Source organism: Urocampus carinirostris, chromosome 1 (assembly GCF_059441175.1).
Source record: "Urocampus carinirostris isolate Australia breed hairy pipefish chromosome 1, RoL_Ucar_1.0, whole genome shotgun sequence".
Taxonomy (NCBI): Eukaryota; Metazoa; Chordata; class Actinopteri; order Syngnathiformes; family Syngnathidae; genus Urocampus; species Urocampus carinirostris.
Window position 1 is genome coordinate 29822064 of NC_142349.1, and position 19487 is coordinate 29841550.

General features: G+C 41.0%; 2 protein-coding genes and 1 long non-coding RNA gene across 3 annotated transcripts in view; 2 read left to right on the forward strand and 1 right to left on the reverse strand.

Annotated features, from left to right (window-relative positions):
• Window positions 1-1369: 1369 nt before the first annotated feature.
• LOC148374244 (uncharacterized) lies at window positions 1370-7150 on the reverse strand. The gene is made up of 2 exons (XR_015850300.1): window positions 6980-7150; window positions 1370-2041 (listed from the first exon to the last, which is right to left on the reverse strand). It is a non-coding gene; the product is annotated as an uncharacterized LOC148374244 (long non-coding RNA).
• On the forward strand, window positions 6242-12116 carry LOC148374245 (uncharacterized). Its single transcript, XM_088334198.1, has 7 exons — window positions 6242-6406; window positions 6968-7170; window positions 7819-7911; window positions 7982-8077; window positions 9607-9717; window positions 9799-9928; window positions 9999-12116. Exons 1-7 carry the CDS (start codon window positions 6394-6396, stop codon window positions 11864-11866), a joined length of 2514 nt encoding a protein of 837 aa, XP_088190324.1. The 5' UTR covers window positions 6242-6393; the 3' UTR covers window positions 11867-12116.
• A 3845-nt stretch (window positions 12117-15961) lies between these two features.
• Window positions 15962-19487, forward strand: part of col6a1 (collagen, type VI, alpha 1) — a 33959-nt gene continuing 30433 nt past the window's right edge. Inside the window, exons 1-4 of the mRNA XM_088334232.1 lie at window positions 15962-16230; window positions 17946-18075; window positions 18153-18353; window positions 19310-19469. Coding sequence (XP_088190358.1) covers window positions 16146-16230; window positions 17946-18075; window positions 18153-18353; window positions 19310-19469 — 576 coding nt within the window. The 5' untranslated portion in view covers window positions 15962-16145. The remainder of the gene's footprint in view (window positions 16231-17945; window positions 18076-18152; window positions 18354-19309; window positions 19470-19487) is intronic.

A 19487-nucleotide genomic window follows, 5' to 3' on the forward strand; every position in this document is an offset into this window, starting at 1 on the left:
TGGGCTCAGTAAGGGATCCTTACACTACTATTTGATGAATTTTTCTAGAACAATTACAAAAAATGACATCTTGAAAACTTTTATCAAGTGGCCACGTCACACAAAGGAGGATTTGGAGCCCATAGCTACAAGAAATGCAGCACGGAATGGCTTTCCAGGAGCCATTGGATTTATTGATGGTACTTACATCCCCATACCTGGACCTAAGAGCTTTCGAGACTCCTATATTTGTAGGAAGGGTTATCCTGCCTTCCATCTCCAGTGTGTTTGCGACAGTAGTTTAAGTTTCCTGGATGTGTACTGTGCCTATCCTGGATCTGTGCATGATGCACGGGTATTCAGAAACAGCTACTTGGCAATGAAGTTGGAGCGTGATCCCTTACCTCCGGAATACCATCTATTGGGAGATTCTGCTTATGGCCTCTCAACATCTTTGATAGTGCCATATAGAGACAATGGTCACTTGACAAGTGAGGAAAAAACCTTCAATTTCAAACACAGCTCAACCCGTGTTGATATTGAAAGATGTTTTGCCGTTCTTAAGGGTAAATTTAGAAAACTGAAGTATCTCGACATGAGAAATGTTAGAGACATTCCACAAGTTGTCATCACATGTTGCGTACTACACAATTTCATCCTTAAGTATGAAAATGTTGAGCTGGACCAGGAAATTGAGGAATGTGCCCCAGAGGAAGAAATGCCAAGTGCATGTTGTGTTCAAAACAAACACCAAGACAAACATGCCCTTGATAAGAGAGATCACATCAAGTTTCTTTTAGCATGAATTTTCTTGGTGTCATGAACTGTCTGGATATCTTGTAATAAATATGAAGAGTAATAAGAATTTGTGGCATCATTTGTATTTGTAGAATTGTGCTAAAACAGTTTAACACCAGCGCTTGTCATCATATGTTCAAGAAATATTTCAAGAAATGGCCACATGATAGGTTGCACAACTACCCTTGAGGCTAATTTAGCAGTCTGTTAAATACGCTGCTGATTGAAAGCTGTTTTGATACCAACTACAACAAATGAGGATACATCATTTCTATTGTTGATATTTACTTCAGCACTCTAAGAGTTAAAATCATTAGATGAGTCTGACAGTTACATAGACACCGAAAGTAAAAGATCTTCTTTATTCAGTTATAAAATCCGGCTTGTATTGTTTATGGGCAACCTGACTCAAAGGGTGCGGTTCCGAATCCTGCATGGGACTCGTCCCTGGCAGTAAAAAAATTATTACTCTTAATACTCTGTTGCATTTGTTCACTATCTAAATGGCATTATTTCAAAGACGTAGATCAAGTACTAAAACAAGTGTTCACATTGAAGGAATGGCCACTGGTGGAAGAAAGACAATAACTGGTTATGAATTATCAAATTCAAGGTTTAATAACATCAAAAACAGAGAACTGAACATGTTATTACACTTATATTGTTATTCTTGTTTAACATTACTGAACATGGATTTGAATATTGAAATAAGATCTGATTCTCATTATTGTCGTAATGCATATTAAAGCCAACAAATTTTATCAACTGAAATTCAGTTTAATCAATTCTACATCCTTGAGAAACGAAATTTAATATGAAAAACTGTTAAAACATTTACAAATTACTGAAACACTTATTGAGCTAAGTATTTACATAGAAGTATAGTTTGTATACCGTATTCAACCTAATAAACAACCCATATAAATTCCCGAAATTCAAAAGAAACCAATTGTGTTCAGTTAAGTAGATTGGGGTATTTATTTTCTATTAGATTTCTCTTTGATGGCCTCCAAAATTCCCTCCAGGGCAGTAACCTTTCTTCTATCGATGGCCATTCTGTCCTCGTGCTGATTTATTAAATCTTGTCGTAACTGTACAAGGATGTCATCATTTCCATTTCTCTTCCTCTGTGGGGTTTGATAAAGAACTGGTGTTGCCTGTGGTGTAGAAGGTGGTACATCAGGGAGAGCAGTAGGAGATGAAGGACTGTTTGGTAGAGGTGACAAGGATTCCTCTCTCTGTTGCTCCATACTGCCACAGGCAGCTGAAATATATAATCATTATGAGATTCCTTAGTTTTTCCTCTTTACAAATAACAAATAGTTGACATAAAAAGATATCAGCTTGCTGATTTGCAACCCATATGGTAATTATAATCCTAGTTCCTAATAATCAGAAAAACGGGGAAATAAAAAAACATATACACACTGTCTACATTTAATGAAGACACACATTTTGTGTGCGAGATGTCAATGTGTATCAGTGTTGAGTGTATCATTATGAATCAGTGTTTATTATGAGTGAAAATAGACTAAAAGGGGTCATACCTGTCTTGCATTGTTCACAAAATTACCAGGCAATGTAAGACGATATATTACATCGCCAACAGCACTCGTCAGGGTGAGATCCTCCATCTTCTGCACTGTCGACGCCATGTTGGAAATCAAAGTAAGCGGTCTTTCTCCCGTGATTACTCGGGCACGCGAGCGCTCAATAATCACTGGCCGTTCAGAAGCTAGCGATAGCTCGCGATAGCAATCACTCACTCTCCTGAACACGCCTCCGGTTTTATATTGTATCTTGTTTCAGACTGAACTCGATGTTTCTGTGATAAGCGGTGCAGATAATGGATGGAATGGAGTGTCTATTTTTAAATTCAACTCAATTCCAAGTGTTTATTGTCATATTCAAAGTAAAGTTGCGAGCGAAAAAGAGAATAGATACGAAGGAATGGTTATCATTTCTTGAATCCCAAGACTTTAACCTTCCGAATGATGGAACGATGCATTTGAGTGACATCTTACGGACACCGCATTCGCACGTGTTCTCGACACGTATTTGCGTCTTTGCAAGCTTTCGGAATGTTAAGGGGGTAATAAGTTGGACTGAACTATCCGACTGTTTTGTCCACGTTCCCATTGTAGCGCCTTAGAATCCGGTGCGTCTTATATATGTCAAAAATAGGACCAAAAACTATTTTTTCGGGGTGCGCCCTATAACCCGGTGCGCAATACGGTAGGTTTCATGGTACACTGGCCAGACCGGGAATGTATTTTTAACACCATTCCAGCATTCTTCAAGACCAGATTCCCAAGACTTACAACAATCATTGACTGCTTTGAGATATTTATTGAAGCTCCAAAGAACCTCAAGGCTCGTGCCCAGAGTTACAGCTCTACAAGAAATATTGTACAATCAAGTTTCTTATTGCTTGCACACCATTGGGCTCCGTCAGCTTTCTATCACCTGCATGGGGAGGCAGAGCCTCAGAAATCAAGATAGTGCGGGATTCTGGGTTAATTGACCCGAACCTTCACAGACCAGGGAATCAGGTGTTGGCAGACAGGGGCTTCACCCTTAAGGATGACTTTGCATCAATGTGTAGTACAGAACTCCTGACTCCTGCCTTTACCAAGGGGAAAAAACAATTTTCTGCACAGGAGGTGGAGATGTCGAGGAAGATATCATCGGTCAAAATACATGTGGAGAGAGTGATTGGACTGAAGCGTTTCAACATTTTGAAGGGATCACTGCCAGTAAGATGTGTACAAAGTTCAAAAGACGAAAGTCTCCAGTCTACTCTGTCTAGTTGTGACAAAATTGTGACTGTTTGTGCTGCACTGACAAATATGGGACATGGGATTGTGTACAAAGACTGAAGGGATTCTGTTAACCCTTTCCCTTATAATCACGCCTTTTAATGCCTTTACAAACAGAGTAGACCCCGATCAGGCAGCTTCTGTAAGATCTATCCAATCAGCGTCTACCCTATTTGCTTGATAAAGTTTTTTTCAGTCAAAAATGTCACCTACATGATACTCCAATTTTAATTTATGTTCTTGTGACTCAGAACATGCAAACTCTTAATTGTATTTGAGTAGTAGGCGGACTTTTCAATGAATATTTACAGGGAAAGGGTTAAAAAACCTTTCCCTGTTTAATATTCATGTGAAACTCGGCCTACTGTGCATATATAATTAGTTTTTTATGTATTTGGTCACAAGAACAGAGGTTTATATTGAAGTTACATGTAGTGAAAAGTTTGGACTACGGTTTTCAAACAGAGTAGACCCTGATCAGGCAGCTCCTACAGGAGGATCTCAGGGTCTACTCTGTTTGCAGGGGCGTGAAAAGGCATGATTAGAAGGTAAGGGATGTTTTGCTAATAAATAACAATAAAGACAAGCTGTAAGTTTTATTTTATTGCCACAAACCTGTCAGAATGTTGAAAAAGTTGAATAAAGGATAATTTTGTACAGTTTCACTGTTTCTGCTATACAGTCACATTTAAAAGCAATATTGTTTAGTTGCCTTTTCTGGATCTGTGCTTATAAAACTTTTTGAGTCTGAGACTGATTTTGAACTCAGCCACTGATTGGTCAGATTTCTAATTTCAAGCATGGGAATTGTCATCCAGCACCAGATAATTAATTCACTATTACTAGCGTAGGAATTGTTGACCAATCATCTCATCTCATTAGCTGCACCGCTTATCCTCAGTAGGGTCGCGGGGGTGCTGGAGCCCATCCCAGCAATCATCGGGCAGTGAGTAGGGGACACCCTGAACTGGTTGCCAGCCAATCGCAGGGCACACGGGGACAGACAACTCGCTCGCTTATTCACACCTAGGGACAATTTGGACCGGCCAATCCACCTGAAATGCATGTCTTTGGAATGTGTGAGGAAACCGGAGTGCCCGGAGGAAACCCACGCAAGCACGGGGAGAACATACAAACTCCGCACAGGAAGTCTGGTAGCTGGATTTGGACCCACACAGGAGGTTCCCAAGACCTTAGAACTGTGTCGCACATGCGCTAACCACTGCGCAGCTGTGCTGCCCTCTGACCAATCATATGCTTGAAAATTCAAACTTTACCAACCAGAGGCTGAGTTCAAAACCAATCTCATAATCAAAAAGTTATATGAGCACAAACCATTATCTTTTCTGGTAGTCCCGTTCCAAACATTTTTATATTGAACAATTGCCAACAGCAAGGAACCTAAACAAAGGGCTCCTACAGAAGCCGTCTGATCTGGGTTTACATTGCTTGCAAATAGGGCATATGCACGACGAGGTCTGAAGTGTTGAAAGTGTTGGAATAAGATGCAAGTTATTTAACCCTTTCCCTCATTATACCACACTTTCTTGCCTTTGCAAACACAGTAGACCTACAGCGTCTACTCTGTTTACTTTTGAATTTTGTAGTCCACACGTTTAACTACATGATACTTTGATATGAATCTCTGTTCTCGTAACCAAATCATTAAAAATCTAACCCATCTTCATACTCATATGACATTTCGCTTGATAAACTTGCTCATTTATTGCTTTAAAGCCTAAAAACTTTGCTTGTGGTTAATCTTTATGGTTTGATTGCTTTTTTCCCCCAAACAAAGATCGCGGATAAATATCACGTGACTCATGACGTCATGTCGACTTCATGAATATACTTTAATGCTCTCCGTAGAGTTGTTTTCTCTTTGATGATAACTCATTAAAACTATCAAAAAGGCAAAATATATTAAAACATAATTCCCAAGAGTCTAAAACAACTGATGTAGCCATAAGAAAATATCCCTCTACTTATATGATTATATCAGAATGTATTTGTCAGGTTTTAAGTAGGTTCAATTGGGTTCACAAGACTATATATGCGATTCTAAAGTTTTTTCAACGTTTGATCAGTCCTCAAATTAAAGCCAAATGTTTTATTTGGCCCTCTTTTTATTCACCTTTGACACTCCTGGCCTAGTGGCAGACTATTTAATATTTTGAAATAACTTCAAATATTTATACATATTAATGCAAAATCGGGAATGCTTTCCTCTCTACTGTACTGTAAAAAGGACAATAAAATTTTCGATTGGCTGGCAACCAGTTTAGGGTGTCCCCTGCCCACTGCCCGATGATTGCTGGGATGGGCTCTAGCACCCCTGCGACCCAACTGAGGATAAGCGGTGCAGCTAATGAGTTGAGATGAGATGAGATTAGAAAATCTTCACGGTGGGAGATAATTCATCCCAAATATCTGTTAATGGGCTATTTGAATATTTTCATGAATGTATTTATTTATGTATTAAGAGTTAACAATGCCAACTATTTTCAAAGAATCACTAGTAAATTAGGTTTAACAAATATTTCGCCGGGAATAAGTCAAACAAAAAGGTTTCTAACGCTATTTTAACGGTTCCATTCGGGGCGGAGAAGTCAGCAAAACGAACGTACCCACTACAAAAAAGATGACGTAATGTATACCAACGCACAGGAGAATGTTTCAGGAAGAAGTTGGCGCCCCCGCTTCGTAAACTGTTAGCTTGTGGGCTAAATGTGAATACAATGGATGTTTTTCTGTGCGGAATTTTTGCCTTCCACCTAAGTTGAAGAATTAAAACAAAATGACAGACATGGGTAAGGATTTAACGAAGAAACACCACAAACACGTACAGTTAACCGATTCTCTCTGCAAAAGTGTTTCTTCGGCTCCACAGGCCGCGACTAATCCCTGGAACGACGATTGTTATGCTAGCTCAATAGCATTCGCTCTTAGAATTAGCAACTTGGGTTTTAGCGCTCGCGATATTTTATTTATGCATGATCTGTTTGTTTGTATAAGAGTTTGGTTGTGCTGTTGTTTTATTGTAACATATTGTGATCCCTTTATGATAACCAATGTTGCTGTGATGCAGAACATAAGACTATTTCTAGAAACTACAGTCACAATAAACAATGCTCTTGCAGACTGTGCTGCTTTTCTGAAAATAAATACCAAAAAAAAGTAAATGCACGGGCCCTTAAAAATGATTTTGTGATCGCTGAGACATAAAGAAGCAGCGACCGATAAACACCAAGCAGATCAATCGTCTTCAGTGTGTGAATTTGTACGTTAAGTACTCGATCTAGTCAACCAAGGGTATTTGCTTTAACTTCTTCCCTTTTTAACATTTTGTACTTCCTACTTTGTGTTTAAAGAATTCAATTTACCACTGTCCTCGTTGGCCCTACTGGTTCCACCGCTGAGGCTGATGTCAGCAGTGATGTGGGAAGTAGTTCGCCAGAGGAACATCAAGCATTATGGGAAGCTGGAGGAGTTCGTAACCATGGTTACAGACGCTGTTCCCGAGCTCATGAGTAAAAGGGAAGGCAGACTCTTGTCGCTAGGCCTGAGAGCCAGAGTGAGTTTAAACATTCAATATGACTTTTCTGTATCAAAGGTTGTCTTTTATTTGCTGTTTAAAATCAGTGGTCCCCAACCTTTTTGAAGCATGGAGCAACCTTTTGTCACTAATTTGCGCTAATGGCTACCAGTTTGATATGCATTTCCGAAATAACATCTAACAATAACAACTATTACGCTATTACCAGGTTAATTATCGGAAGTGGTGTTAATTAGATTCAGTCAACCACTAAATAAAAAAATAATTCTTATGGACAGTTATAATGACCCAGCACTGGTGAGCTATTTCCAGAACCAGTCCGCGGGCTACTCGGGTGTTCTTATTGGGAACCACATTAGAGACCCCTGCTTTAAATTATATGTACCCTTTTGACCAGGCGTGTTTTTTTTCATTGTTTGTGAATAAATGTGGCGCTTGGAAAATATCCCTTATCATCCATGATAATAATTTGTTGGGTAGGCTACAAATGTTTGCTGAATGATTAAGTATAGTTCTGAAAAACAAAGCTAAATACATGACGTTGACATAAAAGAGGGTGCCTGATCAGTGTAATGAAAGTAACTAAAATGTGCACCCTTGATGGATTGCTGGATTGTGTGATTTTTTTTTTTCTGAAAACAACTAATTTGTTTACGTCTTCACCAGACCACTCTTGAATTGTTGCGTTCTGAGCATCCAGATGATTTCAAAGCTGTAGAAATTCACCTCAACAGGATCCGAACATCTTGTATTGAAGAGGTCAGTGATCCTATTGTCATGTCAGAGAATCTGTTGCCCGTTGGTTGCAATTCTGTGTTCTGACCTCTAGACTTATGATCCTGTGACTGAAGCACCAGAGGCCAACTTCATGAAACTGGTGCAAGGCCTCATTGAAGATACTGATGGCAGGGAACATTTCCTTAAGGTATCCAAGTCCTTTTTTTTCCTCTTTTATTTTCTTTGTTATTGTATGTGTTTGTCTTGCTGTCAGTCACCCTTCTTTGAGGGATATGACCAAGGTAGATGGATAGATAGATCCAATTCCTGTACATTTTCGGAATGCATTGTATAAGTTCACTGGTGACCTCTTAGTGACTTACTACCATTGCAATGTGTACTGACCAACAGCCCTAAATTTAATGTTCCTTTCACTTACGTTTTTTTTTTTTTTTTTTAATCAAAAATGAGCACAACATAATTAAGACAGCCATATCGATCTTATGCATGAGTCACTTTCGCCATTCAAAAGTCGTTTCGAGGTTTGTAGATGTATACACGGTCAGAAACACTGCCACATTTGTCCACATGGTGCTGCCTTAACAAACAAGAATTAAGCTGTTAAGTGTTGCCTAATGGGACATTGTGTATTCTCTAGCGCCTTTTAGTAGTGAGAAAAACTCCATCCAGGGAAAAAGTAATACGTATAATACGCGAAATACATAAACTATCATTTAACTGTGTTTTTTCTGTTGGTGGGCTGTGCTCTTTTAGGTGTTGAAAAGTAAATATTCTTTTTATTGGGTATGTGTTAACAATACCCAACTGAGTTCAAAGAGCCCTTACGCTTTATTATTTAAATTTTCTTTATCTTATTTTTAGCAAAGTTGGAAGGAAGACATTAGGTAGGAGGAATGGAGGTTTGGGGGAAGTGCTGGATGATAACGTCATGCTCGTTCCAGCTGGTTTCAATTGCTTTTTTTTCTATTTGTTTGTGTAGCATGAAAATTGTGAAAGTAATAAGAGGCCCTCTGCAAGTACAGTCCACCCCAAAAAGAATGAAAAAAGAAGGCACGTACTTGCACGCGCATCAGTTGATTGCAATCATTGCCTCAGCCAGGAGATGGTGGCAATGAGTAAAACAGTTCCAAATTCTATTAAGCTCTTTTAGATAGTCGTAGGTTGAGAAATTTGAATTCGCTCAACATAACATGAGACTCATCTAGAGGGAGCTGACCTGATTGTCCACCATCTTACTGGTAAGGGTACCCAAAAAAACATGTGAAAGGCTGTGAAAGAAGAAAAAAAAAATTGTAACTTTGAGTTACCGTAATTTTTCTTCTTCCTTATGCCAAGGTGCATTCGCTTTCTGTTGCATTGCACATTAATGGCGACATCTAGTGGTCAAATATTACACAGTGTCCCTTTAATTAGACCGAGTTTGAATACCTTAACCACTCAAATAGCCATTTGGACCATTTTACACGGAGGAAACAATTTATATTTTGCAGTTGTTAAAAGGTATCCAAGACTATTACTTTTATGCCGTCAAGTCAAATGATGTTTATTTGTATACCCCTTTATCACAAGGAGTCTCAAAGGGCTGCACAGAACACAGATTATTGCAAACTGCGGATTAGTGACATGCGCACATGTATCCGTAATATATTCAGATGACTCCAAAAGCTATTTGATGTGTTTCAGTGCATCATGTCTTTGATTCTGTTTACCCCAAAGAATGTGTTTCCAGTCGAGTACGGTCCTGACTTTGACACAGCGCTGGAGACGCTAGTTTGTGAATTCTTCACCAGACTCGAGGAATTGCTGCCAATACCAGATTTCAAGCAGGTGCATCGTCAAAAATGACCAAAAGAAGTCCAAACCAAGTTTGCCTCTACCAGCAAAGTTATTCATGTATTTATTTTTTAGACTGCCTCTTGGTTTAGTGCTGCCCCTGCTGTTCTTGAGGAGTACATACAGTGTGTTTCAACTGGAGAAGACCTCAAATTCCTACTCCAAAGCAAAGAGTGTCATGGAAAATTGGGCAAAAACACTGTTGGTATGTGTGAATAATGAATGCGAATGTTGAGTTTTGTCAAAATAGCTGATCCATGTTCTTCTTTGCACAGCTCCTTTTCAATCCGACGATCTCCTCATCCCATCTTTGTCTTTGCCCCCCTCCTTGGAGGTGGCCATAACGTCACACCCAAGTGTTTGCGACGACGACCACAATGTCCCTCAGATAGTCATGTTTGACGAAGAACTCTCCACAAACCCTTCTACGTCCAGTGAATTTCCCGAGTCTCCAAAAAGAACAGAAATGCCCTTGTCTCCTTGTCGCCGACCACAGGTAGCGACACACAAATGTTCTGAATGCGGCAAATGCTTCAAGCATCATTCTGTGCTGGTGGAGCACCAGCGAGTACACAGCGGCCTTCAGCCTTACAACTGCTCCGAGTGTGGTAGAGCTTTCCGAACGGCCACTCTGCTGGCCGGCCACCGACTGCGCAAATGTAAAAACGCCGCCTACCTGTGCATAAAATGTGGGAACAGCTTCACCTCGTCCTTGGACAAATTCCGACACCATTGCCCGAAACGAGGGCGTCACTATGATTGCGTGCACTGCAGGAAGACATTCCAAAAGTCCAGCAGCCTGAAGGAACACCTTGCCACTCATGTTCAGAGCCGCCTTTTCAAGTGCAGCCATTGCGGCGAAGGCTTTTCTGGCATCGGCGATCTCAAGTACCACCAGCAGGTGGATCATGACAAGCCGTACCAGTGCAAACAATGCGGGAAGAGTTTCATCTCCTCGAAGTGTCTCCTGAAACATCAACAACGCCACGAGGAGGTCAGCGAGATGGAGACCTCCAAGTTACTGAGCGGCGGTAAACGCAGGAAATGCGCTTCTGCTCATCGGATTTCGTCTTTGCCCTCCAAGAAGCTGGCTAACAAATCGGCCTACCCTCGGGCACGGGTCACCCACAACTGTCCGCTCTGCGGAAGGAGCTTCAAGTATCGCTTTGAATTCCTGGAGCATCAGCGGTTCCACACGGCTGTCAAGCCATACAAGTGCTCCCAGTGCGGAAAAGCCTTCCGCACGGAGGCTCACCTGTCTGGCCACAGGAAGAGGAAATGCAAAAACGCCGCCCACATTTGCACCAAGTGCGGATGCCAGTTCCGCTCCGTGCACGAAAGCCTCAGGCACCAGTGCGTGCAGCTGCTCAGCAAGTACGAGTGCTCGCACTGCGGGAAGACCTTCAAGATGGCGCACCTTCTGAGGAACCATCAAATGACAGAGCACCAGCTACCCTACAGCCCCAACCATCGCTTCAGGTGCCGCTACTGCGACGAGACCTTCCCCGGGATCAGCGAACTCAAGTACCATCAGCGGGTTGACCACGAGAAACCCTACCAGTGCCAGGAGTGCGGCAAGTGCTTCCTTTCAGAAAAGTGCTTGTCCAATCACGAACTGCGACACAACGACGAACGACCCGAGAGCTGCCCGGTGTGCGGCCGCGGCTTCCGCAACCGCTACGACTTGAAGCAGCACATGCGCACGCACACAGGCGAGCGGCCTTATCAATGCACACATTGTTCTCAGTGTTTCTCCACTGCCGGCGGCCTGAGGAGCCACACACGCGTCCACACCGGCGAAAAGCCCCATGCGTGCCCCGATTGCGGGAAGGCCTTCTCGCAGATGGGCGCCATGCGCACTCACCGCCTCACCCACACTGGCGAGAGGCCCTTCAAGTGCACGGTGTGTGGCAAGGGCTTCACCATGGCGCACAAGGTGACTGTGCACATGCGTGTGCACACGGGAGAACGTCCGTACGTCTGCTCGCAGTGTGGGAAGGCCTTCTCGGACGGGAGCGTGCTAAAGCAGCACATGCTCAACCACTCGGGGGTGCGGCCTTTCCACTGCCAGATCTGCCCCAAGACGTACACTTGTCTGAACCACCTTAGGAGACACCTCAAAAGTCACTCAGGAATGAACTAACTCTGCTGAGGGGCAAAGTCAAGGAACTTTACACACATTGCTGCCCCAAAGACTTGATCTTTTTCCTCAAGCATGATTATGTTGTCCAAGGTGCTGAGCTTTATATATTTTAACTGATGTATCGAATATTGTCTCGATATCGATCATGAAAGGCAGCCATGTAAATTACAGAAACATTTTGCTTCCTTGATAAGCCCGTTGTTTTTTTGTGAGTTTGACTAGTTGAAAATTAAATGTTAATTATTTTTCAGTGTGAGTTTGTCATTCAGAAATTGGTTTTAATTCATACAATAGACAAGTGTTTCTCTACCAGTGTGCTTTAATGTTCAATTATATTGTATTATTGGTCATTATTTTCTAAAAGTGAACCAGTGTCCAATATGTGGATTATATTTCAGTAATCTGAGTAATGCTCATATTTCAAGGTATTAATAGGTCATAACAGATCACGCCTCAGGAGATTGTTCGGGTACTGGTAATTAATTTTCAGAACTATTTTTGTTTGTTGATGATTTTTCAGCAAACCTTGCAAAAATTGTCACACTGATTATTTTTTTTTTACTTTATTATATTTTTTCTAGTAAAATACTTTGAACCCGTTTGGATGTAATCTATATAATTTATTTAATTTTTTTATAGTCAAGTCATGTTATTTGTATAGCCCTTAATCACAAATAATCTCAAAGCAGCTGCAGAGACCACAGATTATTACAAACCACAGACTATTATTACACCATCTCCCTAATGGTATACTTAATAATTTTAGAAAACTGTTGCACAAAAATGCTTCTGTTTTGAGTACTGATTTTCTATACAGTTTGAACTATTGTTACATTTTTGTTGTTGTAACCTATTCTTTGGGTAAAGTTGTTTTAACTTGTTATGCTTGTAAAATGTAAAAACAAGAATATTTTTGATTATTATTTTGTCAGTTCATTAGAAAAACACACTTCAAAATATAGTAAAACAATAAAATAGATGTCAACATATTGAAATACCAAATGATTAGTAGGTTAAATATGTGAAAGTTGAATTGGCCTTCAAATTCACATGTTGGTGTGCGTGAAAAGTGCCTTGTCTCCAAAATGTTTCACAAAACCTGCACTAGAGGGCAGTATAGCTACATTTGACTTGAGTGTTTCTGGTAGACATCAGCTATAATCGTGAAGATGATAATAGTTTATCCTTAAATGGCTTTTTTGTTTTAAATTGTTCTACTCGGACGACACGAGGAGACGAGTGAATGATGGCTGGCTGATAACTCTGAAGTTCATCTGGGCCATTTCCTGGCATTTGCAATATCTTGATTGGGCTGCTATTTCCTGCAGTCTCCAACGGCGCCTTGTATCCGCTAGTGCGGAGGCTTGGCAAAAGTTTTGCTTCGTGGCCTGCATTGGGGTAACATTTTTGCATAGGAGCAAGGCCTGGAGGGGAAAAAATTGTCATTTATGTATATATAATTTGTGAATGCCGAGAATCTTAGATCTGTTACTTCGGCAATACATGAGGGGTCCGGTGGTGGGTCTTCTAAGCTTATCCAATATTTCTAGTTTGCATTTGCACAAGTTACATTTTATTGCATATTTGTTTATAAAGGGACCATTCAAATCAATCTATTTTAAAACATGAATTCATAAATGTATGTATTTATAAATAAAATATTTTGTGGTCCTCTCCGGAATTTGGAAATGTACTTGTTGATGCTATCTTCCGGCTTAAGTCATCATTGCTGCCTCTGGAAAACTGCTTGTGTGGCATGTGCAAGAATGTGTATTTCTTAGACGTGTTTAAAAAAAGCTATCCTATTATTTATTATTTATCTTTTGGGGGTTTGTGTTGGCGTTTGAATTTGATTGACCTTTCTGTACTTTCACCATTTTCTTGCTACACTAACATAAAATTATGAGGATGAGCAGGAAACCACTGTTTCCCCGCTCCCTGCTTCCCAATCTGTAGCAAATCCTGAACAGTTTAAAGGCTCTATGAACTCAGTTGGGCATTGTTCACACACTTAAAAGTGAAAATATTTTACTTTTGACTTTTTAAGGACACCTTAAACAATGCACGTCACCTTTAATTAAAAATAATTGAATCAAAGTAATATATCTATTAGCACAACATTTGATCATTTGGATTGAAAAACTCAATAGTGCTATAGTTCAGAAGTGGTTGTATTATCACGTAAAATTTGAGAAAAAATATTTCTGAATAAAATAAAAAAAATAATATAATGTAGGCAGTAATTTAAAAGACGCGCAATGAAAAATATAGTTTTATTGGTGGCACCCGAAGCATTATATTTTTACCGTTTTTGTTTGGCAGGCCGGTTTCAAAGGCTTGATGGGTATGTGGCCAATGTGGTATCGTTTGCAGACTCCTGTGCTATAGTAAACTGTCAAGATGGCCACTTTTTTTGTCATTTGCCTTCTTTAAGTTGATATATAACAGTCTGTAATTGATACATGGGAAATGCTGTTGATGTACACTACACCCACCCCCTCTACTTTTTTTCATGATCACGCAGATTCCGAATCATCATTTCATCGACTTTTTTTATGACACAAATAGTATGTTAATAATAAAAGTGCTTCTATGTTTAGCCTTTTGGCTTCCTTGCCCACTGACTCAGTTTTGCGACTACTACTGTCTAATTAACGTCAGGATCAAATGGAAAGTCATTTTTCTAGCCACAAGGGTTTGCCAAAAGTGGGGCTTGATGAGTCATTATGTATGCCTACATGTTTTATCCCCTCTCATCTCATAAGCTGCACCGCTTATCCTCAGTAGGGTCGCGGGGGTGCTGGAGCCCATCCCAGCAATCATCGGGCAGTGGGTAGGGGACACCCTGAACTGGTTGCCAGCCACTCATAGGGCACACAGGGACAGACAACTCGCTCGCTCATTCACACCTAGGGACAATTTGGACCGGCAAATCCACCTGAAATGCATGTCTTTGGAATGTGGGAGGTAACCGGAGTGCCCGGAGGAAACCCACGCAAGCACGGGGAGAACATACAAACTCCGCACAGTAAGTCCGGCAGCTGGATTTGAACCCACACAGGAGGTTCCCAAGACCTTAGAACTGTGCCGCACATGCGCTAACCACTGCGCCGCCGTGCTGCCCATGTTTTATCTTACCTTGTCGTGATTCTATAGCGCACCATTCTCTCTTGGAGCACGAATTCACATCTAAGTGAAAACACAGCCAAATTCTAATTTCTCTGGAGTACCGTGGATCCTGCATGGAGCCATCGCGTAAGGCAGGCATCACAATTTATACATGCTGCCATAAAAGCCGAAATGATTTATTACGAGGACTGTCTCGTAAACACAGATCATTACCAGATGTTTGGTCCCCACCCACCTACCCACCCCATCTTCTCTTCTGCTCACTGTGCACAACTGTGTCTCCAAGAAAAGTGAGCTCAGTGGAAAAACTGAGTCCAAGGCAGTCCCACAAGTCACATGTAAGTCCTCAGCAACCATGAAACATCATCACCTGGCCAAATGAACGCTCCCACGGCTTCTCCTCCGTCAATGGGTGCGCACAGCTCTCCTTAACCGCCGTTTCCACAAATCGTGTCCAAAAATCTCGCTAGATGGCACTGTGTTTCTTTCTGCTGAAACTGCGGCGTGAGCCAAAATTTCCCCTCTTCCTTTGCGTCGCCCCTTTTTCCTTTGAATGTTCATATCAAGTCTGGAAAACCAGATGTGCTTACAGAGAGGAGAAAAAATATCTTACAGACTGGAAATTTGCTTTAAGGTTTGTGTCAAATGTGGGAAAAAATAGCACCTATGTAGCCATGTAGTTGTTTTCATCGCCAAATGTATTTAAAATCAATAATAATGTGAAGCTAGTTTTTTACATTTCCAATCATAGAAGTCAAACATTAGTTTGAAAGTTTTCTCCTGCAACAACCAAACCCTATTTGCACACTTTCCATATGTCCATGACTCTTTTCAGAGGCCTTTTAAGGAGCACTCATATCCAAGATTTTGAGTAAACCTTTAACCCATCCGCTCTCCTGCCAAAAGTGATTCTCGTGCACGAGGAAAAAAAGGAGCGCGTGCACGCCCCCTCCTCCCTTGTGCGCGTCGTCCTCCTCTGCGCGCTCCTGCTTTCGCCTGGACGAACTGCAGCGGGCGGAACACAAAAGTTTGCCGAATTTATTCACACAGAACCCGGGTGTGGAGATTCGTTAAGCTTTTTCTCTCTTTTTTTCTATCCCTGTGGATTTTTGTTTTGTTTTGTTTCGGTTCATTTTTAATCAGTCCAGCCATGGTGGCTTTGAGAGGGCTTCTTGTGCTGCTGTGCGTCTTCTTGGCCAAAGCGCAAACACAGGTTCAAAGACCCAGGTCCGCTGGTAAGTTTCACATTCTTTATTTGTGTGGAATTGAATGTTGCCTGGAATGGATGCCTCTCAGTGCGGTCGCTCTAGACCACAGGTTGCCCACTGACTTCAAGACCTACCATTCCACTGATTCCACCCTAGTGACAGGCTGCAACCTAAATCTTGAAAAAAATGTACACTTCTCAAATTTATCGGAAGAAAGGATTTAGCGTTTCAAAGAAGAGATAGTGCAATAGATTCACCCTTTCCCCCTGAAAAAAACCAAAATGTCCAGCTAAACCAAAACAACTGCAAGTACCGTATATAGGCTACTCGCTTATAAGCCTTAATCTCCCTAAAACTGTCGTAAAATAGTCGTATACTAAAAGAAATTAAAAATATTTTTAGACTATACCTAAATATTGATAATTATTTGAGTATGTGGTTAATAAAGATTAATATACTGTTAAAATGATTTAAATGTCAAATTTGGAAACAATTTACTGTATCTTCCAACAGCGCTTAAATGGCAGACCCTTGAACACAATTTTTATATTTTACAAATCATTTCCTTCTTCGATTGTTGTTGTCAATGTTTTCCACTTTCCCTCCCCCTTATCACTCCCTTATAGGGACCTATTTTTATTGGCAGAAAATCACACAAAACAACAAAAACACAATAAAATGAGACATGGTCCCTCTCAAATACACCAATTGACTGAAGAGATAGAAAAGTCTGAGCAGGGCATTATCGCCATCTACTGTTAAGGAGTGTTATTGAACCTTTGTTTTTTTCTTCTCTTCTTCTTCTTTTTTCTCCTTAGCATTATTTTGCCATGGCAAAAGCCCGCAACCCACTAAAAACGGGTCCATGACACACCAGTTGAAAAACACGGCTCTAGACAAACTGCACGCGGAAGTTGGACCAGATATGCATTGTTGCTTTCAGATATGTTATGTAAAAGTACATTCTTATTTTAAGAGAGGCATTAAGCCCTTATCTTATATGTTACCAAGTAAATATTGTTGAATTTGAGCATGTGATTAAAAAAAAGAGATTCGCCCAATGATATTGGTGAAACTGAGATGGATTAAAAATTAAAATTTGCTAAATTTTTCCATAATTTATGTTTTGTTTTTTTGAATCCCAATCTCAGATAAGATTGATTTTCAGGTTGAAAGGTTGAAGAGATTCGCCCAATGATATTGGTGAAACTGAAAAAAACTAGTAATGTAGAATTGTTCCCATTTTGAAGTTTGCATCGTACGGAGCCTCATGCAAATAAGGACGGGTCTGCTGGCAGCACACCTGATGGAGGCTTGCACTGCTCACACCAGATATTGTTTTACATGGAACGAATGGACACATTTTAAACAGTTTACATTCATGGGCTCCAACCTTCCTGTGTGGAGTTTGCATGTTCTCCCCTTGCTTGCGTGGGTTTCCTCTGGGCACTCCGGTTTCTTCCCACATTCCAAAGACATGCATTTCAGGTTAGTTGGCTGGTCCAAATTGTCCGTAAGTGTGAATGAGTGACCGAGTGAGTTGTCTGTCTCCGGGTGTCCTGCGACTGCCTGGCAACCCTTTCAGAGTGTCCCCTGCCCACTCCCCGAAGATGGCTGAGATTGGCTCCAGCACCCACACGGCCCTACTGAGGATAAGCGGTTCAGATAATGGATGGATGGATGGATGGACATTCATGAGCCTGAAAATATCTCCAATCGTTGTCTCCGTTTTGTGTTGTCAGAATGTCCTGTTGACCTTTTCTTCGTATTGGATACATCTGAGAGCGTGGCCCTCAGACAGAAGCCTCCCAACTTTTACATAGACCAGATCAAAGAATTCACCAAACGCTTCATAGATGAACTGAGGGACATGTAAGAAGCCCTACGCTTGAACTCTTTTGAGTGGCTTTTCGCGACACAAACTCTACTGACAATTTTTCTGCATGTAGGCGTCATCAGTGTGACCGCTACCTGACGTGGAACTCGGGGGCCCTGCACTACAGCGATGACGTCATCCTGGTGCGCGAGCTGAGTGACCTGAGCACTGACCGCCAGGCCCTGAAGAATGACATTGATACCATCAAATACATCGGAAAGGGGACTTACACCGACTGTGCCATCAAGAGGGGCCTTGCTGAGCTACTCGTAGCGTAAGAATCATCATTAATCAAATACGGATAATTTCTAACTCGATGTCTGTCTGTCCGTCCGTCTCTCAATCGCTCTATAGCTTTACATCTATCTATAGCTCTATCTATTTATCTTGTTCCACTGACAGACTGAGGAGAACATTTCTTCCTCATGCTATGAGGCTCTTTAACTCCACCCGGGGGAGTAAAAGCCCACATTAAACCCCACCCCCACATTTGCATGTTACCTTATTTTTATCACAGTGTGTACTTTCTGTAGCACTATTTAAATACTCTATATCAACACGTTATATTGGGTATTTTTGTATTCTATATCTTTTATTTTATTATTTTATTTTTCAACACAAGGACACTGCTGGAAGTGTGAATTTCCCTACAAGGATGAATAAAGTATCTATCTATCTATCTATCTATCTATCTATCTATCTATCTATCTATCTATCTATCTATCTATCTATCTATCTATCTATCTATCTATCTATCTATCTATCTATCTATCTATCTATCTATCTATCTATCTATCTATCTATCTATCTATCTATCTATCTATCTATCTATCTATCTATCTATCTATCTATCTATCTATCTATCTATCTATCTATCTATCTATCTATCTATCTATCTAACACTATCTCTTTTTGATATCCATCTATAGCTTTATCTCTTTTTCTATGTATATCCGGCCCTATTTTTTTCTATCTGTATCTAGCTCCATCTCTCTGTATCTATGTCTCTCTCTCTCTCTCTCTTTCCTCTCTCCCCCTCTCTTTCTCTCTCACACTCTATCTCCCTCTTTTACTTCTCTCTCTCTCTCCCACTTTTTTTTCTCTTGGTCCCTCTCTCTCTCTCTCTCTCTCTCTCTCTCTCTCTCTCTCTCTCTCTCTCTCTCTCTCTCTCCCTCTCCTCCTCCTCCTCTCTCTCTCAATCCCAACAATTACCTTTGTTGTGCTTCACAGGGGTTCTCACTACCATGAAAACAAGTACATTGTGGTGGTGACTGACGGCCATCCCATCACTGGATACAAGGAGCCCTGTGGGGGCGTGCAAGAGGCTGCCAACGAAGCTAGGCTACATGGCGTCAAGGTGTTCGCCGTCGCCATCTCACCTGATCAGGAGGTTTGTGCGCATTTTTCC